General features: G+C 40.8%; 2 protein-coding genes across 4 annotated transcripts in view; both read right to left on the bottom strand.

Annotated features, from left to right (window-relative positions):
* LOC122968041 (oocyte zinc finger protein XlCOF6-like) overlaps positions 1-26,751 on the bottom strand; it is an 813,118-nt gene that overhangs the window by 290,138 nt on the left and 496,229 nt on the right. The gene's annotated exons all lie outside the window — the stretch shown is intronic.
* On the bottom strand, positions 521-21,907 carry LOC122968044 (transcription factor 7-like 1-B). Of its 3 annotated transcripts, none has more exons than XM_044332982.1 (13): positions 21,324-21,907; positions 20,922-21,186; positions 19,959-20,028; positions 18,555-18,691; positions 8,803-8,880; positions 6,795-6,912; positions 5,930-6,011; positions 5,735-5,809; positions 5,521-5,637; positions 4,841-5,006; positions 3,942-4,049; positions 2,779-2,827; positions 521-1,539 (listed from the first exon to the last, which is right to left on the bottom strand). In XM_044332982.1, the coding sequence occupies exons 2-13, from the start codon at positions 21,096-21,098 to the stop codon at positions 944-946; spliced, it is 1,773 nt and encodes a 590-aa protein (XP_044188917.1). In that variant the 5' UTR covers positions 21,099-21,186; positions 21,324-21,907; the 3' UTR covers positions 521-943. The 3 variants fall into 3 exon arrangements, with proteins under 3 accessions (XP_044188917.1, XP_044188915.1, XP_044188914.1); XM_044332980.1 differs by having other exon boundaries at positions 20,922-21,150; XM_044332979.1 differs by having other exon boundaries at positions 20,922-21,906.

Here is a 26,751-nt window from a genome sequence, read left to right as displayed (position 1 = left end):
TACATTTTAAAGAATTTAAAAAAAAAAAAAAAAAAGAGAGATCGTGGGCTAAATCCGGCCCTCCGGGAAAAATGTTTTTCCTGACTTTCAGTTTACATCGAAACTTTTCACATTACTTTTTTTTTTTTTTTTACAAATCTACCACAGATAATAAAAATAAATCCTGGTGAATATTAGCTTGTTTCATCTAATCTGCCCTGCTGTCAGCTGCTGACATTAAAGTCTAATAATCCACCAGAAACGACGATGATGAATGTTTGAACTTTAAATGTTTTTTTTTCTTCTGAGGCAACAACAGAACTGTTTATTATAATTGTATAATCAATAACATACGTCTCTGGTCTCCAACTGCAACACACGACATAAACAGTATATTCACCAGTATTATTTTAATACTAACATATTATATAATGTCAACAAAAACGTTTAATAAGCTTTGATGCTCTGACACACACACACACACACACACACACACACACACACACACACACACAAATGAAAACTTTCCGGCTCTGCAACATCAGAACTCAAGTGAACATTTATTAACACAGCGAGGAGAGAACAGATTTACTACCAGGTGGAAAAAAAAAAACAAAAAAAACATTTTCTTAAACAAACAAACCCGTGTGCCACACCTCGTTTTCAAATTACAACAACTTGATCGTTCATAAAAAGTCATTAGAAAAGGTGACAGTTTGCAAAAAATGTTTCATGAAGTTAAGAGATGCAGTCAAATATTGACCAGTTATTTGTCCTTTTTATACTAATATAAAACGTGATACATCTATAAAAAAGTTTAAAAAAAGGAAAAGCATCATTTACAGCATTTAAAAAAAAGAGAGAGAGAGAATTGTATTTATATGATTTCACTGTTTTTTTTGTTTATTTGATTTCATGAACAGTAAAAAAAAAAAAAAAAAAACAGGAAGCAGCTCGCGGCTCCTCACAGGTGATTGGATCGTCTGAGCGAGAACGGCTGAGTTAAGGCACCGAGGGAGGCGGCTGCTGATTGGTGAGAGGAGGTAGGAGGCGGGAGCAGGAACGGCGGCGGCGGGGGCGTGCTCCTGGAGGAGGCCGTGTGCGGCGACGGGGTGGGGGTGTCAGAGGAGGACGACGGCGTGGAGGGTCCCGGAGTGACGGCGGTGGTTCTGCTCAGCGGGGGGAGGGCGGTCCGGTGGGGTTTGGTGGTGAGGGAGAGCGGCTGCAGCTGCTCGGCGTACGGCGACGAGTGTCCGCTGTGGTTGTAGGAGGACGACGACGACGAGGAGGAGTGCGTGTGCTCGGTGTGCGTGGGCGCCGGCGCGGCGGGAGAGGCCAGCGCCGTGGTCGGTGTCGCCGGAGAGTCCAGGGAGGAGGCAGGGCTGGCCTGGGACAGGTGCGTGTGCGTCAGGTGGGAGATGGTGTGAGGCTGTGACAGGTGAGAGCGGGCGTGTGTGTGCGCGGGTGCAGTCTGTGAGTGTGTGAGGAGGGCGTGCGTGTGAGGCGTCTCCTCGGATCCGGGCGGCACGTGAGGTCTCTTCAGCTGCGGCGAGACGTCGTCTGCAACACACACAAAAACATAACATCACAATACTGAATATTGATTATCTGCAGATGCAAAGTCCCATCTGATAGTTTTACATATCAGCTGATGTTTACAGGAGCTGCTTGAAATTCAAAACAATTAAACTGATCAGCTTCAATTATTGATCTGATCTGAAAGTTTAACTGCAGAACGCGGCTCCTGAGAGAGACGTGAGGCGATCCTCTACAGAGAAGACGTCTCACTCTGTCGGAGTCGTTGGAAACACTGATTGCACGGCGGTGTCACGGAGCGGAACGTCTTCCCTCACGGAGGATCTTCGGTCGAGTACAGACACGCAAAACCCGACAGCAGACGGTTTCACGTCATCATCAGGTGACTCACAGAACGACGGTTTGTTATGTAACAGCTGATTCGAGCTGCTGCCAAACATGTTTGATCAGAAGAGAGTTCAGTGTTTCACATTCATCTATATGAGTGAGATGCTGCACTGCAGACTGTTGAGGACGAAACAAAGGAGAGTAAAGAAAGAAGAACATCCAGCAGCAAACAGACGAGTCTTTCTGTCCTGTTTCCGTCCTCCCTTCTCTGTGTTCATTAGTCAGTTCTGTAATTTCTCTCATGTAGCTGAAAAATACAGAACTGATCAACACCAAACTTTAAACTAATTATATCTCAGTGTCTGAGCTCCAGATTAATGAAGTCATCCTTGTTTTGCAGCTAACTCCTCCTTTACTTTCACTTTCAGTGTGACTGTCTGTTGCTTTTTTTTTTTTTTATCTCTGATGAACTCCGGTGAACTCTGCGACACGCCTCGGTAACGCCTCCTTCCTGCTGCAGCGAGACAGACGACGAGCGGCGACCTAGTTTTCACCACAACGAGCCGCCGCCGTCTGTCTGAGCCACAAGGATTCATCCTGGTGGTTTTATGCAGGTGAGGAATTCAAGCTCAAGTATCTTCTGCCATCTAGTGGCTCTTCTTTGTGTTTTTGTGTTTAACAGTAAGTTGACAGTTAAAATAAGTTATTTATATTATATTTTAAATTAATTATATAAATTTGATCATGTGCTGTGGTTCATTTGAAAAAATATGGCAGATGTCACACTTGATAAGAGAATCTGAAAATGAACTTTTTGTTAATATTACCTGAAAACTTTGTCTCAGTGTCATCGTGACATATGAACAAACAAACAAAACATACTGATCAGTCCACTTATTATCAATAAATCCATGTCTGATCGATTGATCATCTTACCATCAAGCAGAGTCTCACTCTTCGCTCTCTTTCTCTTCTTCTTTTTACCCTGCAGACACAAACAGACACGTTAAGACTTCATAAATACAAATATAAATATAAATATATATATGTGTGTTAATGTAGAGCAGGATGAGAGCAGAGGGGGGTTTTCAATGTCACGAAGGTGTCTCTCTGTTAACCTGGCTACATCACCATGGTAACTCTCTGTTAACCTGGCTACATCACCATGGTAACTCTCTGTTAACCTGCTACATCACCATGGTAACTGATACTGCAAACTTAACCTGGTCTGGAGCAGATTATGTTCCGAGTTTCGGCTTAAATCGGCAATAAAAAGCGCTGCTCTTTCACTAACCACCTGATTTCCTGCAAAGTCCGTTTAATACTGCTGGTACTGCAGCTATTAGAACACTGATTAGAAAACTGATCAGTCTTTTACCATACTCGCCATTGATTTGATGTCATACTGTAAATTTGTAATGGTGCAAGAGGTTCTGGTTACTTGTGGGATGGGATTTTGTTACAATATATCAAACTGTATTTCAAATTGTAAAAAGAAACAAATAAAAAACAAAAAACTAATGAAACAATACTTTGAACAAAAAAAGAGTAATCTATTGGTATTTATCACAGGTAATATTCAATCTATAATATTAATTTCACTTTGATTAGACCAGAATCTAAAGTGATTTCCACTGATCCTTCATTATGAGACTGAGTCAGACCTGAATGCACTTCTTTAGTATAATGTTTGAATCTGCAGCATCAAGTTTAATGTTTAAGAGCTCTGGATGTGGGAGGCACAGAGAGTTGCTATTTGCTGTGATAATGTATTTATATTATTCATATCTCTCCGTTATAATGATCCGTTCCTCCTGACTAAAGCAGGCGGCACGTGATTGGTCCATTTTGTGCGGAAACAGAGTCAAATGACGCCAAACGCCCCCTTTCATAGGGGCGCACACGGAGCCTGAAGCAGAGCCTGAGATAACAAAGAAAGTTCATAACCACCGTCGTGGTACCACTCATCTCTGATCGTGAGTTTAGGGTTTGTTGATCCAGCTCACACAAAGAAAGCCTGGATATGTTGAACCTGCTTCGTAGTGCAGCCCTCTGGTGTGTGTGTGTGTGTGTGTGTGTGTGTGTGTGTGTGTACTCACGTAGTTGTCTCTGGCTGACCAGCCGGGGTAGAGTTTGGAGTGGAGGAGTCTTTCTTTACGAGCCAGTTCGTAATATTTGGCTTGTTCCTCTTTGGAGAGAGAATGCCACTGAGGACAGACGACAACACCGTCAGTTATCTCACACACACACACACACACACACACACACTGACACACACACACCAGCATAAACACACACATAAATAAACACACACATCCACTCTAACTGGATACAGACACAGTGTGTTTGTACATTTCTTCATTCAGGAAATATGACTTCATGTCATTATGTTACAACTTTTTCCTCATTTATTGAACTTTATTCTAAAAACTGACTTCATATATTTTCACCTTCATTTTGAAAAGATTAACATATTATATTTTAATTTCTTTAGAGTAAAGTTCTGACTTCAGCTTTTTAAAGTTTTGACTTGTCTCGTTAATATTTGACTTTATAAAGCTGTAGAATATCAACTTTATTCTTGAAAGGTCATCACTTTTTATTCTAAGTTTTTGTCATTATTCTCAAATCATTTATCATGATTTTATTTATCACATGTAGTTTTTCAATTTCATTTTTGAAATCTTGATTATTAAAACTTTCTTATTTACACTCCAAAATATTTATTTTGTCTTGAAATATCACGAATTAATAAATATTTTCACATTTTTCTTAAAACATTTTGACTTCAGTCTCAAAACTTAACTTACATTCAACCAACATGCTCTAAATAAAACATTTATACATGCTGCTAATTCTTTAATTTAGAGTCTTGTCCTTATTATGTGACATCACAAAACAAACAAAACACTGCTCAATAAACAATAAAAATGATTAGTATTATAAACTACTTTTATCTTCCAGGATCGAGCTTGTAAAAGCGAGCAGACAGACTCACCCTCTGTCCCAGTATCTGGTTGATGGTGGCGCTCTCTTTAACTTTGCACTGAGCGACCACTTTAGGTCTTTCCTCCCTCATGTACAACATGAAGGCGTTGAGCGGCTTCTTGATATGAGGCTTCTTCTCGTCTACTTTCTCCTGCTGAGCGTCAGCCAGCAGCTTCCTGCAACAACGCACAACCATCCAATCCGTTAAAAATCAGTGTTGAAACATCTTAAATCTCATCTTCAAACCTATTTAAAGTGACGTCGCATCGGTTCAGGACGTTATCAACGGGTGCAGACGACCGGACAGACCTACAACCAATCAGAGCGACGTAACTTGTGACGTAGCGCTTAGCAACCGAATCCTGTCGGAGGTACGACACAGACGTCGTTCTTCTCAACAAAAGCTTTAAGTTGAGAACATATATCGTCCAGTTCGTTTAATCCTGTCGCAACAGATTCAACAGACTGTTCCACATCGGCGGCGGCCATCTTGGTTGTTTACAAAAAAAGCCTCCTCATCAGTCATCGTATAACCCGCCCCCTATTAGATAAACGGCTGTGATTGGCCCGATCGGGGCGAGGTCAGCTGGAAATCCTTCTGAACAGGAAGGGAGACATGAACTCGCCGCCAGGTTATATTTAAAGACACTGATTATAATATTCATACAAGCAGGATATGTTTTTATTTACCCCGGCTGGCTGCTGCCTTCAGGCTCCTGCTTCACTCCCGTGGCGACGATGGCGGGATGAGGAATGGACGACTGCGGCGTTTGCATCAGACGAGGAGAAAAGCCGCCCGACACCAAACTGCAGACAAAAACACACACCGTCACATGTTCAGATTAACATCATGTGTCGAGCGTCGTAACCCGCGGTAACAAACAGAACACACGCACACACTGACCTTGAAACGGACGCGTTCATGGCGAGAGCGGCGGGTGAGAAGCCTCCTGCGATGGGATACATGTGCTGCCCCTGCCTGCACGGAGACAAACAAACAAACAAACAAACAGACAAACATCCGACAGTCACATGAAGGTCCAAAACTTTTGTTGATGTGTTTGTTTTAGTCATGATATGTGTTTCGTGTTTGACTCACAGCCAGCCGAGAGGATGCGGGATCTGAGCCATGCCTCCGGGAGAGACGGGGTAGCAGGCGGCGTGAGGCGGCCTCGACATCCCTGCAGGAGAGAATCATTCATTTACTGTTTAAACAAGAGTCCAGCAGCCAAAATACAAGCTGATGTGTTGAACTTGTTAGCAAACAGTTGCTTTTATTTCCACATCCAGCAGTGACGGAGCAACATTCATGTGGAGTCGTGTTTCTGTTCAATATTCACTCTCTTTTAGCTTCTGTTTTTACAAATATCTGGTTCTTTAGCTGCTAAATGCTCCACTACGTTCACCAGCTAGTCTACAGCTAACTGTGTCTGTTAGCAGGTAGTGTACAGTGACTTTTTACAGCGACACTATGAGAGACGCTGAGAGTGAACCAGAACAGTAAAAGTTGCAGCCGGACAGATAAACAGGAGGAGCTGCAGAGTCACTACCAGCCAAACACATGACACACTGACAGCTCAGACTGTGTTAATATAACAAAAATATACATTATAGATGCTTTAAAATATAATTAAATCTGTTTTTATTAACAGATATAAAAGATGCTGGAACTGATCATCATTTAAAGATGACAGTACGCAGCACCATTAGTACTAAAGACGGAAATAAAACTTTATTTATTAGGTTTAAAGTTTCATTGTTGACGTTTAAAATAGTCATTCGCTACATGACACACATTAATATAAATAAATAGAATGTCCTTTATATACTGTCTGTGGGTTTGAACCTACAGGCATCAGTGTGTCTGCTGAACAGAAGCTCAGAAACGTTTATATGTGGTCGCACATGATTGAATGAAGCAGTGTTCATGCTGAGATGATTTGAGGTGAGAGCGTTGTGTGTACCTGTGTCAGGAGAGAAGCCAGGTGAGGCTCTCTGAGGGGAGAAGGCCTCCGGGCTGTAGGACAGCAGCGGATGCAGGTGGGTCATGTGTGGGTGCTGCACCACCGGCACGTTGTTAGACTGGAAAACACAGAGACAGAAAGAGAGAGAGAGAGAGAGAGAGAGCAGGTGATTACAGACGCTGCAGTGAGGTCACATGTCCACCAGGTGTCAGGATTGACCTTCTTTTACTTTGTTTTTTCTCTCTCTCTATCGATCACCTCCACTTTGAATGATTTCTGCTTCTTTTCACACAAATATCTGAAAGACATCACGGTGAACAGAACGTTTAACACAAACATGAACGCCGAGTGGAAAGTTTTCCGCTTTCGACGACGCTCCAAACAAATGATTATAATCTTTGTTTCTGTCAAGTCGACTTGTTTACTGAGTGAGACGATGCAGAGAGACGAAAAACTTCGGCCTGTTGGATGAAAAACATCTCTCTTCTACAGTTCGACATGAAACTCAACAACAGATGAACAACTGAAAATATCTGATTCTTTGATAAAAAGTCGAAGGTACAAGATAACGTTTCTGAGAAAAACTAAAATCTCATCAGAGCTGCAACAGTTTTGATTATTGATGAATCATTTAGACTCAGATTCTGGTTCCAGCTTCTTAAATGTGAATATTTTCTGCTTTCTTTAATCTTCTACGACAGTAAACTGAATATTTCGGGGCACCTGAAGCTCTGAAAAACAAGTTTCACCACTTCCTGACATTTTAAAAGACCAGATAACTAACTGATTAATTGAGAAAACAAATCAAGAGATTAACTGATGATAAATATAATGTTTCGTTTCAGCCGCTGCAGTCATGTTAACGTTGGATCTGTAACATAAAAACTCTTTAATCTAATAGTGAAATTATGAAAACAGGTGTGATGAGATCAAAGTCTGTGACATTGATCAGTAAACAGCTGTTAGGTCTGCAGATACGACCTGAATCTCATATCCAGATAACGATATCTGATCCAGATATCACACAGTTTAATCTAATGAATAATATATCTTATTAGTCTGTAGCAGGTTGTAAACATGTTGATCTCTGCTGTAAAGCCTTTTTAACGTGTGGGTCTATGTGGGTCGATGTGAGGGGGGGGGGGGGGGTTGACTTGCTTTTGGAGCCTCAAGCAGCCGTTAGAGGAACTGCAGTTTTTTGGCACTTCCTGTTGGCTTCATGTCTCTGCCCTGAGGGTTTCCGCTCCGTCAGGACAAAACAAGACATTTAAGGACGTCACCCTCGGAGTTTTGGGAGAAACGGTGATGGATGTTTTTCCACCGTTTTCCTGATATTTCATAGATCCGCTAAATAATCGAGAAAATAATCAGATTAGTTGATAATGAAAGTGAATCTTCTCCCTTCAGGATGTTTACATTCTTCACTATTTCTCTGCTAATTAACAGACTCGTTACTCTCATAAAAACACTTTCTTTACCTCCTTAAATGTGATTCATTTCTCCTTGAGATATGATCTTAGTGGAAAACAAACGGATGCAGGAAACAGAAGCAGTTCAATATGATGTGATGTGATGTGATGTGATGCGGGGAGGGTTTTATTTACACCTACATGAGGCCGCTGTTGAAGATCAACTATTTTCAAGGAAGTAAAAAAAAAAAAAAAAATTATTCCAGGAAGTAACGGCCATGAGTTCAAAGTCCCTGTTTCAGGAAGTCATGACTGATAACATTCAACATAGCTTGTTTCTTCATTTCAGGAGTCAGGAGGCGGTTTTTTTTTTTTGTTTTTATATGTCTGTCAAAAGTTACAACAACAACACCCACATATGATCTGTATCAAAACATGTCAACTATAAGGAACTAAAAAAAAATGTGCTGGAGGAGGCCGAAGCTCCGGTTAACCACTGAGAGTCCTCTGATATGTCATGAGTGTGTGTGTGTGTGTGTGTGTGTGTGTGTGTGTGTGTGTGTGTGTGTGTGTGTGTGTGGTTAACCTGCGGGTCTTACCAGGTGTGTAGGAGTAGCAGAGTCTCTCATAGCTGCTCTTCCCGGGACGTCGAGCAGAGGCCACTGGAACGGCAGGTACTGCAGAGAGGAAGGAAAGGTTCAAACAGTCACACAAACATTTCATAAACAATCAGCTTTCTCTAATATGACACATTATTATTTTACACACACTAGTGGATTATCAGGAGGCTACGAGTGAGCGTCTTTCTCAGCTTGTGTGACTGGAAGAAGCAGCTTCTGTAAGTTAAAAGAGGTTTATTTTGTGCAGTGTGCAGACATTTTTAATACATCAGAATGCAGTTTAATACCTTTTTCAAGGTGAAAGAAGGAGTGAAAACCAGCTCTACACTTATTTATGAAGCACTGAAGGGCTACAATCATTTTCCCCAATCAGTTTATCGTTCATCTGTAATGTTAAGACGAGGAAAAGCAGCAAACTGATCACATTAGAGAAGCTAAAACCATCAAAAAAAATGACTAAAACGATTGATTTTCTGTTTTGTCAGTTTATTAATCATTTGTTGCAACTCTAAAATTTACATCAAGTTAAAGAGGACACATATTCTGCACATTTCCAGATCTGTATTTATACTCCGGGGCTCTACTGGTATATTTTTTTTTTTGCATGATTTACAGTTAAAAACTCCTTATTTATCTCACACCGGCCGCAGCAACCTTTGCAACGACAGATTAAAAAGGACGGACAGTCGTCTGCGGGGAATGTGTGAACAACCTGACGTCATCGCGAAGAGGAAGTAGATCAGAGGGAACTACGTGTTCAGAGCAGATTTTGGAACTTTGACCACGTTTATCATCTGACATCTTAACGGCTTATTAATAGCAGAAAATCAGCTGCAGCGGTGACAGTGATGACCAGCGTCTTCCACCAAAAAAAAAACAAATAAAAAAAGATTAAAACAGCTTCCTGCAGCACAATCCTCTGTCACACGTCTAAATAAAAAGTGTCATTTAGCAACAGGAACAAACTGTGATGAACCTTGACACCTTCGTGTGTGTGTGTGTGTGTGTGTGTGTGTGTGTGTGTGTGTGTGCGTGCAGGAGGGGTTGCGGTTCCTGCTGAGCCGCAGCACATCCCTATCTTTGATTACAGGTTATGATAACACGGTTCGATGTTGTTCCGTCTCCCACATGCTTACATTCTTTCTGCTGCTTCAGACCAAGACAACGACGACGATGACGGCGGCGGTCACACAGCCCGCGCAGACACACCCTGAAAGACGAGCACGTATATACACACACACACACACACACGACTTACACGGGACAAAGAGAAGCTACGCATGGATGAGTTTTATTGTGCTGAAGGTCAAACAGAAATCATAACGATCACAGAACATGGCGGTAGAGTTTGGAGAGACTCTGCTTGCTCTGAGAGTGTCTGTACGGGAGTTAAACAAAGGACAGAGCCTAAACTGTTCGCCTTCACCCTGCCCCCATCCCCCCCGCCCCCCCCCCCCCCCTCCCCCACGCCCCCTCCACACATACACCCCACCAGCCCCAAACCGCCGGGGTCCCACTGTTGACCGAGCTGTCTGAAACTGGGAGAGACGCAGACTCGGCTGAGCCCCGCGGAAAAGAAGAAGAGGCCTTTGGTGCTCATTCAACTGTGAGTGACGTCAACAGACTCGCAACTGTGACCTCTGACCCCGAACGAGAGGAGAGAGAGAGGGAGAGAGAGAGAAGGGGGGGGGGGGGGCGGCGCAACCGACAGTGTTTATGAGTGTATTTTTATTACGTTATTATCATTTAATATTCAAATATTCTCCTAATTAATGCGCTTAAAGTTGCATAAAGTTCAGTTGAAACACGATTCATCACATGACAAGAGTTGCAACTGTGACCTCTGACCCCGAACGACAGAGAGAGAGAGAGAGAGAATCCAGAGCACAATGACAAGAGTTGTCTCCTTAAAATCTGAGACAGTAACCCTGATGATGTCACAGTGATGTCATCAGGGTTATCTCTAGCTCGAGCGACACGCTACCCAGTATGCATTATGGGAAACGTAGGTGATTTTGGAGCTTTGAGTTGTTCTACAGAGTGAAGGTCAGGATGTCGAGGCCTCTGTTGGTTCGATTTTGACCGTTTTTTTTAATCCTTCGGCTTCATTAAAGTTAAATAAAAAAACTCTTTAATTTGAAAATACTGTGATTGTTCTGTTGTGTGCCATTTAAAACAAAAGACTGTAAAATAATAATAACATTCAACAATAACAAAAACAATTTCTCTCTTTTGGTTTCTTGTCTAGAAATGTGAATCAAGCTGCTGCTGCAGTGGTTGGACTTTTATTTTATGATGTGTTTCCTGCGTCTGGTTCAGTTTAAACGTGGATCTTTCTGCTCGGTTGTTTTCATTACGCTGAATTTTGAGAAGACATAACATTGTTGTGTGAGGTTTTTTTTTGTATTTTGTGTTTTAAGAAAATGAGTTTTCAGAAAACACATGTAAGCAATTGAGGGAAAAAAAACTTTATTAGCAAAAAGAAATGGAAAAACATAAACTACCATCAACAGTCCAAACATCATAAAAGCTTCAAATCTTCACATTTAAGAAGCTGCGACTAGTAAACGTTCCTTAAATATGAATAAAACGGTTATTTGGTTCTGTTTACATCGAGTGTTATTTATAGACGTGGGGTGATGTCACATTTGCAGGTAAATAAATAAATATTGATGAGGGCGGCAGCGTGTGAGAGTGACGCTACAGGCTTGTGGTCCGGGGTGGTGTGACAGTGTGTGTGTGTGTGTGTGTGTGTGTGTGTGCGCTCTCGACACGGTGATGAAACACACAACTTCTGCATTTCCAAACACACAGTGCAGCAATGTTTCTATCAGCCTCGCTCGCTCCAGTTGAACAAAGGTGAACTCTGACCCCGCAGACGGCCGGTAGCAGCCGAAACAGGAAACGCACGCTAGAAATTCTCATACGACGATGTTCATATGACGGAAATGTAATGTTTACACACACACACTTCCTTTCTAATAATAATAAAAAAAAAACCTTTGCAAAGCTTCTTCAAAGTTTTGTAACCTGCATTACTTCTTCTTCTTCTGCGCTGCCTTTGCTACCTGTAGATCAGTGAAACGGCGGCTGTAGCAACTAGCGCTCAAAAACTCCCACAGGGCGTCTTTAAGTGCGACGTAAACGTGCTGACGGCTTATCGGGGTGATTATGAATGTCCTGACTCATCACAACGAGGAACCAAACAACCATCGAGTTAAATTGGAATCTACCACTGATTACATTTTTCCACTCATAATCACTCTTCAGAAAAGCCCACAAACATATGTGTGTACACCGCACCTCCCCTACTGCTGCGTAAAAACCCCCGCGACACACATACAATGTCCCACACACACACACACACACACACACACACACACACACACATAAAATAACTCCACAATGCTGCCTCATCCCCGTCCCCGATTCTGAGGCCCGAGGAAGCTCTTGCTGAGAGCGCTAACTGGATCCAGCTGTTGGAAATACCAGGAAAAATCAATGTACACACACACACACACACACACACACACACACACACACACACACACACACACACACAGTCCATTACTGAGGGAAGCATAAAATCTCTGTGTGACTGGAGGGAGAAGAAGTTATTGGGCTCGCTCCTTGTTTACGAAACACAAACCTCACATTCAAGACAAAGTGCTGACGACGAGGTCGATGAAGGTCAACGATACGGCGTGACGGCGAAAAATCACATAAATAACAAATACTTTCATTATCGATTCATCTGTCCGTTATTTTCTCTCGATCGGGGCTGAAAGTAGGAAGAAAAAAAAAAAAGGTTGCTGCTTTATGCTCACAGGGATTACTGCTACACATGTTTACCTCATTATTACCCACACTGTAACATTATATATATATATATATATATATATGTATGAGTGAAAATAAGGGAAAGCATAACAAGCAAGGTTCAACGTTAATGTTTTTCTCACTCGGTCAGGAAAGTGAGTCAGAAATCTACTTGTCCAAAGTCAATTTTTACTTTTAATGTCCAGATTTTTTTGATTCCAGCTTCTCAAATGTGTTTTTTTGGTGTCTTTAGTCGTCTGCAGAGCTGCAACGATTAGCCAACAGACAATAATAATAATAATAATGATAATAATAATAATAATAATGTGTGACTGGGCTTCTGCTCACAGCTGCTGATCTGCACATAAACACAGTTTGATGATGCTGAAGTGAATCATATTAACATGAACCAAAAACCATTTATAGCTTTTGTAGATTTCCTGCTGACAAACATATGGAGCAGTGTTTGTGTGTGTGTGTGTGTGTGTGTGTGTGTGTGTGTGTGTGTGTGTGAGGGAGCTTTGTTATGATGTGTGTGTTTGCATGCTTATAGGAGAGTGTGTATGTACAAAGCTTTGTTGTTGTTTCAGACGGGGTCATCCTCCTGGTATTTTAAGACTTTGGAGACAATGTTGAGTAAACAGAGGAATTCTGGGATTGTTCAGCCTGCCGAAAGAGACGTTAACTAAACACAGCGCTGCCGCATTTATACACACACACACACACACACACACACACACATATGCAGTCATGCCCCTGAACGCTCACACAGATGGTCAGCTTTGTCAACATAAAGCTTTTTTTTTTTTTTTTTAACAAACAGAGAGTGAAAATAAAGCGAGAGGCCTGACATCTCCGGCGTGATCAACACTCGCACGGCGGATAACTTATCTCTCCTCAGACGCCTCCTGCCATTCACCACCACCGCTCAGGTGTGACGCTGGTGTGAAGACAGCTGTGTGTGTGTGTGTGTGTGTGTGTGTGTGTGTGCGTAAGCCAGATCTGTAAAGTCAGCAAACCTGTGAACCAACTACATCTTTTTTTTTCTTATTATTTAGACTTTTATAGATCGTATCGGCTAAAATAAACCCGATCAAATGCACAACACTCAACCTGCCAGTTTTTGCAGCGCTGCTCTTTTTTTACACGATGCTTTTTTAGAGCGTTTCGCTGCATATCAGAGTGAAAATAAGAGTGTAAATGTGAGTTCTGACACCCGAACTGGCAAAACACACAGAAACGTGTTGTCGTCTGTGTGTCCAGCACATTTTCTTACGCTGTCTATGTTTTGTCAAACCGGTGCTTGATGTTTGCTTCATTTGCTTGTGTTTTGTCTATTTTAGAGAGTTTTTCTCTTGTTGCAGTGTCGAGCTTCAAGAGGAACATATTCTGCACATTTTCATATTTATATTCTGGGGTTTTACTGGAGTATATTTGCATGATTTCCAGTTAAAAACTCATTATTTATCTTCTACTGGTCCTTTATGCAGCTCCCTCAGTTCAGCCTCTGTCTGAAACAGGCCGTTTTAGCTCCTGTCTCTTTAAGCCCCGCCCTCCCGATGAGCCTATTCTGTTCTGATTGGTCAGCTTTCAGGGAGCTTCCTCTGACTCAGGAGGCTACGTACACGTCTTTTTCTCCTTCTTTACTCCAAATGTCAACTTCTCAAATCCATCCTTACATGTTGGAGCGGACAGCATGAACAATGCATGGAAACCCCCTAGCGACCGCCTTAGCAACCAAGGCTAGAGAACGGACGGCAGAAAAACGACGCAAACGAAGCGATCAGCAGGTCGAAGCCCTGACTTTTGACTTGCAGGCAGCATTTTTTTTTTACATACATTCACCTCAAGTTTTTGAAACTTTGACCACATTTAACAGGATATAAATAACAAAAAAAAGCTGAATACGTCCTCCTTTAAAAACAAGAGTTGAGGACATGTGAGTTCCAGTGTGTGTACACTGTTTAAAGAGTGGAGACAGAGGTGAGGAGCAGACCAGGAGGCAGGTGGGGGGGGGGAGGTGAGAGGAGGACGGCTGAGTAAGCAGACAGGTTGTCTCTACACGCTGCCTTCTGCTTCCTGCCCTGAGTACATGAGTACAGTAAACAGCCTGTATTATGGTTCAGGTAGCGTCCAACTAACGATAGCCTGTTTACCTTGAGTTGCCTTCAGACTGGCAGGCGCATCATCTCCTCCTCCTCCTCCTCCTCCTCACTCCTCCTCCCTCCCATACACACACACACCTCACACTCTTACTCAGAAGGCTGAAAAATACACAAGGTCTCCATTGTGTAAAGAGAAATGTGAGGGAGGACCAAAGTAGAGGAAGAGAAGGAACAACTGTTGTCTCGAGGCAACAATCAGTCAGTCAGAAACAGTGGTAGAGTGTGTGTGTGTGTGTGTGTGTGTGTGTGTGTGTGTGTGGAGAAGCCACAGGCAGTGTGTTAAGCATAATGAGACGTAACGATCCCCCTGTGGAGTCATGCATTAGGACTATTCAGACGCCGCTAATGACAACAATCGCCCTCTAACGCAAAGCGAAGGGGAGGAGGTGGGGGGGGGGGGGGGGGGGGGGGGGGAGGCGTTACAAAGCTGAGGAATGCAGGTGTTTGTGTGAGAGGGCTCGGCTGTGTGTTTTAGCCCACACACACGTGTGTCTGGGATGAATCCGCAGAGGAAAGACTTTTCAAAACAAACCGGAGAGGAGAGAAGGAAAAGAAATCACCGATCTGTGTCATCACTGGGAAACCTGAACGCTCAGCTCGGCTTCGGCCTTACTACGACTTATTGTTACCGCGGGGATGCAGCCGACGATTGTTTTCATTATCGATTAGATTATTTTCCAGATTAATCGCTCGTTCTATGAAAATATGGCGTTCAGGGTTTCTCTGATGTCTTCCAGCAGTCTGAAACGTTCACATATTTCATTTAAAACTGCAAATCGTCACATTTGAGAAGCTGGAACCTTCAAATATTTGGCATTTTTGCTTGAAAGGTGGCTAAAATGATTAACTGATTATCAAAATAGTCGACGATTAACTGATCTGTATCTATTGTAGGGCTGCAACTAACAATTATTTTCATTATCAATTAATCTGTCGATTATTTTCTCAATTAATTAATTAGTTGTTTCGTCTATAAAATGTGAAAAATGTCAATTAAGCCCAAGATGCAACCTGAGAAGTTTTATTAAAGACTAAAGAAACCAGAAAATATTCACATTGAAGAAGCTGGAATCAGAACATTTAGTGTTTTTACTGATGTTTGTTTTGTTGTTTTTTTTATTGTTGTTTTCTTCTGAACTCAACAACAAAACGATAAACATTAATCTTATTTTTCCCGCCATCAGTTGGTGGATTGTGTCTTTTGTCAGCCAATAAATGTATTATTTCATTAAAAAAATATTAAAATGAAGGCTGAGGATCGTCTGACATGTTTTGACGTCGTCGCTGATACTGATGATTATTTTCATCGTTAATGAATCTATAGATTATTCTCTAATGATTGATTTGTGTATAAAAATGCACGTGATGAGTCTGAGGTGACGAACGACAGCACAAACCTTCACGTTTAAGAAGAATAATCTATCTATAATCTCATAATCTTAATCTAGTCACACCTTCTCAAACAAGACAATTTTCTACATTTGTTTTTTTAGACATTTCACGAACTGAACGTTTAATAATAAACCTGAATTCAGTCAGCTGATTATTATTATTATTTCCCAACACCAACGTCTATTAATAGTTTTCTGAATCCTTCTACACACCGACGGGAATAAAGTTTAAAAATAGTGGAATCAGTTTACCGACCATGTGAACAAATAAATAAAACTAATAAAGAATAGTGAGGGAATGACCTCAGCACCTGCATGTTTATATTTATATTTATATATATATCTTCACTTTAACTGTTTTAACTCTTCTTAAAGCAGACATGTGAACTGCTTGTTCCGCCTCTGCAAGAATATTTTGCTCAAAATACTCTTAAATTCCTCAGTGTGCCACCGAGGCAATTTTTAGATTAGTGGCCGTGAGTATTAGTGTGTTAAACCATCAGCCGGTATCCTGATAATCCCAGCTGAGCTCCCATAAAGCTGCAGGGGAGTGGAGAAAAATTGGGCAACATGCCGTCAATCCCGCTGTGCAACTCGCCCAGCTACAGCGGCTAATCTGCTGCAGAGAGAGAGAGAGAGAGAGAGAGAGAGAAAGAGAGAAAGAGAGAAAGAGGGAAAGAGAGAGAGAGAGAGAGAGAGAGAGGGGACTGTGTCCAGGCCTGTCGAACCCTGCAGCATCACCAACCGCCTTATCATAACACACACACACACACACACACACACACACACACACACACACACACACACACACACACAGCTTCCAAGACAATGGCGGGTCAGAGGTATCCAGCATGTCTCAATTTGCAAAAACAATATATCCTCACAATGTCGAGCAGCTAGAACCTGTTTGCTGTTTACGGGAGATTCGTCAACGTCTCGTAAACTTCTGCTGCCGCCGCCACCGCCACGGCCCCAGACGGCACAAAAACCAACGTCTGTGTGTGAGCAACACAAGATTTTACAGCTGCCACTAATGAATATATTTCCTGTTTAAAAGGTGTTTGTTGTTTTTAGGGGGGTTTATCCATATCTGAATCTTGGCTCTAAAGGATAGAAACTGCTGATTATTTCCTTGATTCAATCAATCATTCATTTAGTCTATAAAATGTCAGAAAATAGTGAAAAACACCCCTTAAGATTTTAAACAGGTCATCAACTTTTCCTTGTTTTCTTTGCGCAACAGTCCAGAACTCAGAAGATATTGACTTAACTGTCACGTAAGCAGAACGACGTCACGCTGGGTGCAAAATAAACAAACAGACTCTTCTCCTGAACTAAATATTGTGTTTCTAGAGACGGTAAACTGTTAGCGGCTTCTCTAAACAGCAGTCGACCTCTTACTGTCTCCATGACGATATTCTTCACTAGAAAATAACCTCAAGGTATCAGTTTTATGGTCTTCGCCTAAACTACAGACACGTCAGGAGGTGTTGCAAGAATCAATACATTCATCAAGAACAGCAGAAACCATCTTCACCAGGACCAGGAGCTGGAACATTAATCAAACTATTGATTAGTCCAACAAAAAAAAAAGGAAATCAGCAACTATTTTGATAAGCAGTTAATCGTCCATCAGTTCCATTCTGGTTCCAAATGTGAATATTTGCTTATTTTCTTTGTCTTGTATGAAAGTAAACAACACATCACAACAACATACCAGAAAAAAACCCACCTCACCTTCAGCTCTGAGGTCAAACAAGGCTAAAAAAATGTCCAATAGAAAAGCTGCGACGATTAATCGATCAGTTGATCAAAACAAGATTAACCGGCGACTATTTTCATAACCGACTAATCGTTTGAGTCCATTTTCATTTTAGTTTCATTCTGACATATGAGAATATGCGGCTTTTTTTTTTCTTCTTCTTCCATTCAAGTAAATCGAATGTTTGTTTTTACGGATTGTTTATCGGACAAAACAAGACTTTGTATGACGTCACCTTGTAGGACCATGTGACGCTCGTTTTCTAACGTTTTATAGAAAATAATCAGCAGACGAACTCATGATGAAAATAACAGCAATCAGTCTTCATCCTTCAAGTCTTTTCTCTTGTAAAACCAAAAAAAAAAAAAAAACATTTCTAATAAAGTATAAATCTCACGAGTTGTTTTTGGAACGAGGTGAAGAAAACGCCGCACTCGAAAAAACAGACTCGGACAAACTGAACCAAGGTGAGACGTTCGCTTTACTGGAAGAGTTCCCAGACTTGAAGGATGAAGACTAAGTGGTTGGTTTGGTGTGTGTGTGTGTGTGTGTGTGTGTGTGTGTGTGTGTGTGTGCCGCAGCGTGTCGTCTTACCGTCCGGGCGCCTGGCGTGAGGGCTCCGTTGGTGAGGTAGGGGCTGCACAGGTTCCCGAGGTCTGGGATCATGAAGAAGGGATATCCGACATACGGAGAGGGCTGGAAGAGACCTCCATCCTGCTGTCTCCTCAGCGCTGAGAAACAACAGGTCAACGTCAGACTTTAAAAAAAAAAGGGTCAATCCGACTATTTTTACACAAGAAGATCAGTTTAGTCATCTTGGAAAGTCCTGCTCAGTCTGTCACAACTGTTGCGTAATGTCTTCTGAGGATCTGGAGGAAGTTAATTAAGTCTCCCATAACATCATCAGGGTTATTTTCGACCTTCAGTTGAGCTTAAGACCTCAAATATTTGACACAAAGCCTGCGTTATAAACTCAGGGATGAAGTCTGAAAGATGAGAGGATTTAACAAGTAGGGAACATGTTGCTGAGTTGCATTATGGGACATGTAGGATCCTGCATCTTTGCACGCGATGGACTCAAAGTCCACAGCTGTGCAGATTTGAAGCTTTCTTTGTTTAATCTGTTTCCCCAAGTTTATGAAGCCAATACTGATTGTTGAAAGTGAAAACAACATTAAGTATAATCTGCTGATTATTTATCGTTTTTGTCCATAAAATATCAAATAAAATACCTGTCGCAATAAGTTATGTCTTGAAATTAGAGCTGCAATGATTAGTCAGTCTATTTTGATAATCAATTCACCATTTAAGTCTTTTTTTTAGCGAAAAAATGCAAAATATTTTATGGTTTCAGGCTCTCAAATATGAGATTTTGCTGCTTTTCCTCTTCATACATCATAATAAACTGAATATCTTTCAATTTTGGACTGTTTGTCGCACAAAAGATGATATTTTTTTATTATGTTTTATTATGATTTATGGACCAAAACAATTAACAGAAAAAACGAATCCCAAGATTGATCAATAATGAAAATAATCATTAGTTGCAGCCCTGGTTGAAATGTCATATTTTGTCCAGTCAACAGTCCAAAACCCAAATTAACCAGTCGACTATCATATATGACAAAGAAAAGCAGGAAATCATCACATTTGAGAGACTAATATTACAACATTTTTTTTGCATCTTTGCTTAAAAAAACATGTTTAAAATAGACAAAATAGTTGATAAATCCAGTTTAACTCTCAACGTGCATGTTGACATTATTTGTGCAGTTAGTCTGAGAGACGTCACATCAACAGGATCCCGTACGATGAGTCCACTTCTGCTATCGTGTTACAAAGTTGGTCTCAAACTGGAGCTTCCACATTGAAACTCACTTTCTAAACAAACACATGACAGTATTACTATTAAAATGTCAGTGATGATTAACATGCAATGTCCCCTATAAATAAATAAATAAATAAATAAATGAAGTGATCAAGTCTTGAGAGTATTACCTTCTTCAAACAGCAGACTCTGTCTGGCCCTGCTCTCCAGATCTGGATTGGGCTTGGGGCGTCTGTCTGCCTGCAAAGAAACCACACACACAGAAACGTAAACAAAGCCAGACCACGAAAAGGCACACAAACAAAACTCCACAGGGGGGAAACGTGATGTGATGGATCCACTAAAGAAAAGCTAATAACGTTACTGTCCCCCAGTTATAGGACAGGTTCACAAACTTTCAAGTGTGTCTTAAATCAACGGTTCAAACCTTTTTGTCTTGTGGCCCCTTAAAATAAAGCCTGGTCTACCTGCGACCCCTCTACACACACAGCACTGTCTACCAGCTAAAAGAAAGATGGCGTATTTAGTTTTATTTAAATAATGTTTAGAGTCCTAGGGAAGTAAATACAGTAATCCACAGGAAATAAAAGCAAAAATTAGAGGACAGCTTGTATCAAAAATATGTTTCTTTCTATTTTTCTATTATCTCATGACCCCTAGCAGGGGTCCCGACCCCCAGGTTGGGAACCACCGTCTTAAAACAACAGTCAAGCGTCCATATGACCAGTGGATATCTGACACATTTACAGTCTTTTTAGCATCAAATTCCCTCTTTGTGTTTCCTCGGACAGTGTTTCCCTGTTGAGCTGCGGTGGAAGTATAGTAACAAAAAGAGGGACTTTAGCACTAAAAAGACTGTAACGTTGAAAGATATCTACTTGATTTGACTCATTTGGACGCTGAAGCTTCATATTAGCTTCAGATAAACTTTTAAATACATTTTTTGCACAGACGGAGGACAGTGGATTTTGTCCTCCATCACTTCCATTATAAGTGCATTATGAAGGGATCTTCTAATGGTCAGTATGAACAGGAGGAATGATTACAGCAAGAAAAACATGTTTCACTGTTCATTTGGGCTCCTGACGGTTGTTTTAAGACTGACTTTGAAGTGAACTTATCATTTGACTCACCTCCGAGTCTGAGCTACTGTTGGTCTCGGACTCGTTGACCAGAGAGGACTTGACATCGTCCAGATCCCGTCCAGCAGACACATTCCTCTTCTCCTCCTGCTCTCCTTCGTCTTTGAAAGCGATCAGTTCATCGTTTGCTCCCAAGTCGTCTCCGTCTCCCCCGGTTAGCTGCGGCATGTTTGGACGTTAGCTGCAGCGGCTACGGGTTGAGTTTAGACCAAGTTGATAGCTACAGTTTGTCAAAAACAAAACAAGACTGAAAAACCTCGGAGAAAGAAAAAACATCTAACGTTAGCTGTGCGCTGAACACATGAAAAACAGCGTTAACGTTACGTAGAGTTGTTTTTCTGCGTGTTAAAAAACTAGCTTAGAAACTAGCTAACCAGCTAGCCAGCTAGCTACCTGCGGCGTTCACGGACGCTGAATTCCTGAGGTGTGGAAGAACTCCGTGAGCTTGTCTGCACCAAGAAAAGAGTCGAAAAGATGCAGTGCATTGACAGGAAAAGCTCCAACTGGTTTAAAAATAAAAAATACAAACATTCATAGCCAGTTTAGCACCGTTGACATTGTAGAAACCGAGTCGTCCGCACCGTCTGAAAAGTTTACGTCCCCTTCGATGCAGTTACTCCAGCGGAGAAAACAGTATCCGCCCTTTTTTCGTTAAATTCCTACATCGTTAATACAGTTTAAACCGTAAATAATGTCCTCCGCAGGCGATGTAAAGTGTCCATTTCCGCATGTTACATTCTTTGCTGATTCAAAACCTTTTTCTGAAGTCGTGAGACACCGACGGACAGCTCGGTGTTTCTGAAGTGGAGTGGAAGGAACAGACTGTCGGAATACAGCGACTGACTGTCGGGGCAGGACCGGGCATCTTTACTGACCCCGGGTCAGTTTAACGGCAGCAGGTTGCCATGGTTTCACTGCACAGTCAGTGAGCTGAGCTGATCCTGGACCAGGCACAACAGGTTGATCCCATTTGTTTGCAGAGAAGGCACAAAGAGGAGGGAGGGAGGAGTAAAAACAGAAAAAACACAGTTTTAGAGTTTAAAGGAGCAGATAGACTCTTTTCTCTGGAAGTCCATTTCCAGCAGTAAAAGGAAAATTAAAAAGAAAAATGGTTATGGTAAATTTTGACTCACTAAGCCAACGTCATACAGTCAAAATTGAGATAGTAAGTCAAAATTATGAGATAAAAAGTAAAAATTATGAGATAAAAAGGCAAAATTGTGAGACATAAAGGCAACGTTATGAAATAAAAAGAAAATTATGTGATATAAAGACAAAATTATGACATGAAAAGACAAAATTATGAGATAAAAAGACAATTAAAATCAAAGTTATCAGAAAAGCAAGTTTAAAAAGTCAGAATTATGAGATAAAAAGACAAAATTATAGATAATAAGTAAAAGTTATGAGTTGCTTGGTTTAAGTTATGAGATAAACAGTCAGAATTGAGATGGTAATTCAGTTTAGCAGCAGCACATTACCATGGTCGATGTCAGTGAGCTGAGCTGATCCTGAACCAGCCACAACAGGTTGATCCCAGTTGTTTGCAGAGGAGGCACAAAGAGGAGGGAGGGAGGAGTAAAGACAGAAAAAAACACACTTTTAGAGTTTAAAGGAGCAGATAGACATTTCCAACAGTAAAAGGAAAAGTCATGATTTCAAAAAAATGCAAAATTATTAGATAAAAAGTCAACATCAGGAGAAAAAAATTCAAAATTTTGATTCACTAAGCCAAAGTTATGAGACAAATAGTCAAAATTTAGATAAAAAGTCAAAATTATGACATAAAAGACAAAGTTATGTAAAGAAGTCAGAAGTTCGACTTACTAAATCAAAGTTGTGAGATTAAAAGACACAATTATGAGATAATAAGTCAGAAAACTATAAGAAAAAAGTTAAAATTGTAAGATAAAAAGACAACTTAATGAGACAAAAAGACACTTTATTCAATTCAGTTCAGTTCAGTTTTATTTATATAGCGCCAAATCATAATAAAAGTTACCTCACAGCACTTATCACACAGAGCAGATCTAGACCATACTCTTTATTATGAGATGGTAAGTTAATAAACTATGAGCAAAAAGAGAAAACATTAAAAGATGAAAAGACAAAATTATGAGGGGAAAAAAAGACAAAAAAAGGTCACATTTTTGATTTACTAAGTCAACAGAGATAAAAAAAAAAAAAAAAAGACAATCATGAGATAGTAAGTCAAAATGTTGACTTACTATCTCTTATTAATTCAAGTTTTATCTCATAATGTTAAGACAGAATTTTGACTGAAACTTAATTATCTCATAATATTGACTTTATTTTATCATGACTAACTGTTTTTTTTTCCCCTGGCGGTCATGGGCCTCCGTACTTTTCTTATCACATGATGCCATGTGGAAATTAGGTCAAAATTTTTCAATCTAATTCTGTTTCTTGCTGTTTGCAGAAGAACTCAGATCCTTTACTTGAGCACTACTAGTAGAACTACCAATACTACCCTATAAAAATACTCCATTACAAGTAAAAGTTCTGCATTCAAAATTTCAGTAAAATGTACTTAAAGTATCAAATGTAAAAGTATTCATTATGTATGTATGTGCCCCTTTCAGAGTGATCTTTTACTGAAATGTTTATGCCTTTGATTGTTGTATACTTACTTATATTATTATGTTTATTATATTATAGGATTGTTAATATTGATGTATTAACATGTAAATAGCATTTTAATGTGGTAGCTGTTTGACGTGGAGCTAATTTTAACTACTTTACAGTTTGTTTTTTTATGTAAAATCTTAGTCTGAAATGTAACTAGTGACTATAGCTGTCAAATAAGTTTTAGTGGAGTAAAAAGCACAATTTTTTATGGTGAAACATAATGAATTAAAAGTGTAAAGTAGCACAAAATGGAAATATTCAAGTGAAAGTACCTTAAATCAGTAATTAAGTACTTTAGTGAATAAATCTCCAAGGATAAAGTGGATGAATGATTGAAAGCTCACATCTCAGTAATGTAGGTCTTAAATGTGATACATTAAATCATTAGCATGGTTCTGAATCACCATGAAAGGGCTTAAAATACTTCAGTCATCTCTTAATCTGACACACATTTTAATATAAACTCTTAATAAGCTGAATTTAGTCCTTTAGTTTGGTTTTACTTTCCAAGTTCCTACCTACCTTCAAACCCTCGAGGGGTTAAACTCTTAATACTGTACGAGGAGTTTGAGCAGCATAAAACCTGAAAATATAAAAACAGTTAAAACATGCTACGCTGAGGAGTGTAATGTATAACAAAGGAAGCCACACACACATGCGCACACACTTAAACACACACATTACAGCTCCCACTCGCAACTCAATTGTGGGTCCCCTGTGGAGAACAACCTGGTGGCAATTAAGATCCATTGCCTCGTAACCCACCCTCTGAGTCTTTTTGTTTGTTTTCTCCTTTATTTCAAGATCGTTCTTCACTCTCTTTTGTTCAACCTTGCCTCCTACAAATTACATTTATATTGTGCTAGTTTGAAAAAGCAAAGAAACTTAAAGGGTAGGTTCACAGTTTTTCCAATTTTTTCCAGTTTTCCAGTGAAAGAGGTTTTTTTTCCTCGCTGTAATCATTCCTCCTGTTCATACTGGATATTAAAAGATCCTTCAAATGTGCTTTCAATGTAAGTGAAAATCCACAGTGTGTCCACACAGTCATTTAAAAGTTGATGTGAAGCTTATATGAGGCTTCAGGATTAGGGTTAGGGTTATTTTAAAATTGTGAAGCTGTCCTTTAAGCTCAATTTTAAACCTGAATTTTAGGATTGGGGCTGAATTTCTGCCAGATCAGTTATCACTTGACATGCAGTTTGAGGTCAGAACATCTGATTTATTAATTGCAGAAAGCCGAAATCAGATTCCCAACATTGCTGCTGTTATAAACTTTAATGAGCTTGTTTTAATGTGATTGAAGGATATTTGACATGTTGTAGAGAACTGAACTTCACATCAGGTTGTTGCATCTGTAGCTCCAGATATTTCTGTTTTTCTTCTTACTTTATGAAAGTAGAATTGCACAACATTGATCCCTACAGTGTGAGCATAAAATCACCATGCAGAAAGGAAGATTAAAACGTGCAGTGTGAGTTAACACAACAAACAAGATTAATAAAAAAAAATTGCTCAGTGTTTGCACAGCTTAGTGTATAAGCTGGAAGAATAACCAGGGGACTACTCTGTGCTTAATGAGGCCTGCCCTCTTGGCTATAGTTACACGGCCATGGTGGTGGTTTAGCAATGATACACAAGGCTGAACTGAAACTGTCTCCCCTGCCAATGCCTCATCTTTCTTCTATTGAATACTTTGCTCTAAAATGTAAAACCTCCATACTCTCATCTACCGCCCCCCCAAAACCAAACTTATCTTTCCTTCCAGAAATACACGACATCCCCTACTAACCCTGCTCCTCGAACAACGCTTCATACAACTGGCCTTCCATGAACATCAAAAGACTTACTCAAAGTCCATTAAAGATGCTCGCTTACAGTTCTACTCCAACCTAATTAATAACAATCCTGGCAACCCAAAGCATCTTTTTTTTCTACCATAAATCGTCTGAAGCCGCAATCATCATCCCCAACTGAGGCTATATAGAAGAGTGATGTAACAGCTTCATTGCCTTTTTCAGAGCCAAGGTCAACAACATCCGCTCTCTGATGTCCAGCTCTTCCTCTCTGCCTCACCCTGTCATCATTCCTCTGTATAGGAGCTCGGTGTCTCTACTCCATTTTTACTGGTGTCAGGCAGAGCCACATTGAGGAAATCCTCAGGAAGATGAAACCCTGTACTTGTACCGTGGACCCCATTCCCACAGCTCTGTTCAAATCATACATCCCCATTCTCAGCCCCCTGATCTCCCAACTGTCACTCCTCTTCCTTCAAACTAGTAGAGTTTCATCTTCTGTCCAGATCACTGTCATCCTCCTCAAGAAGCCCACTCTGGACCCAGAGGTTTTTGCCAGCTACAGACCTATCTCCAACCTCCCTTTCCTGTCCAAGGTGTTGGAGAAGGTGGTTGCTTCTGAGCTTCAGGACCACCTTAAACACAACGACCTATTTTGGTTTTTGTTCAGCACACAACACTGAAACAGTTCTGCTCAGGGTTGTGAATAACCTGCTGATGGCAGCTGATGCAGGCTCCCCTTCTCTCCTGATTCTCCTCAACCTGAGCGCTGTGTGTTGACACTGTGGATCACACTATCCTCTTAGAGCGCCTCCACACCACCATTAGACTGTCAGACTTTGCACTTAAGTGGTTTCAGTCCTAGCTTTCTGGTAGGTCTCACTGGGAGGATGCCGGTCCCATCCTGTTTACTCTCTACATGCTCTTCCTCAGATGTGTCATAAGCAGACATGTGATGTCTTTTCATTGCTATGCTGATGATACCCAGTTGTACAACAAAACTGCCCCAAGCCCTTCTGCAGCCATGTCACGCCTCAGCACCTGTCTTGAGGAGATAAAGGACTGGATTAGCACAAATTTGATCCAGTAAAACAGCAAAAACTGAAACTCTCTTTATTGGCACTCCACACCAGAACCCCCCCCCCATATCCCATCTCACCTTTGACGGCCAGGACATCCCTCTTTCCTCTTCCGTCACTAATGTGGGTGTTAGGTTTGACCCTTAGCTGACTTTTCATGACCATATAAGACATCTATGCAAAACCTCTTTCTACCATCTCAAAAATATCTCTGAACTCTGCCTCTCTCTAACCCTGCAGAGAAACTCGTCCATGCCTTTATCTCCTCAAGACTGAACCACTGCAATGTGCTCTTCACAG

Source organism: Thunnus albacares, chromosome 18 (assembly GCF_914725855.1).
Source record: "Thunnus albacares chromosome 18, fThuAlb1.1, whole genome shotgun sequence".
Taxonomy (NCBI): Eukaryota; Metazoa; Chordata; class Actinopteri; order Scombriformes; family Scombridae; genus Thunnus; species Thunnus albacares.
Note: the sequence above shows the minus strand (reverse complement) of the source record. Positions and strands in the feature narration are given on the sequence as shown.

Bases quoted from the DNA above. Each gene is read 5' to 3' on its own strand.
- LOC122968044 (XM_044332982.1), bottom strand. From the start codon at position 21,098: ATGCCGCAGCTAACCGGGGGAGACGGAGACGACTTGGGAGCAAACGAT. The intron at 8,881-18,554 runs GTAAGACGACAC...TCCTCTCTGCAG, and splicing joins TCACGCCAGGCGCCCGGACG to TACCTGCCGTTCCAGTGGCC. The intron at 2,828-3,941 runs GTGAGTACACAC...TTGTGTCTGCAG, and splicing joins GGTCAGCCAGAGACAACTAC to GGTAAAAAGAAGAAGAGAAA.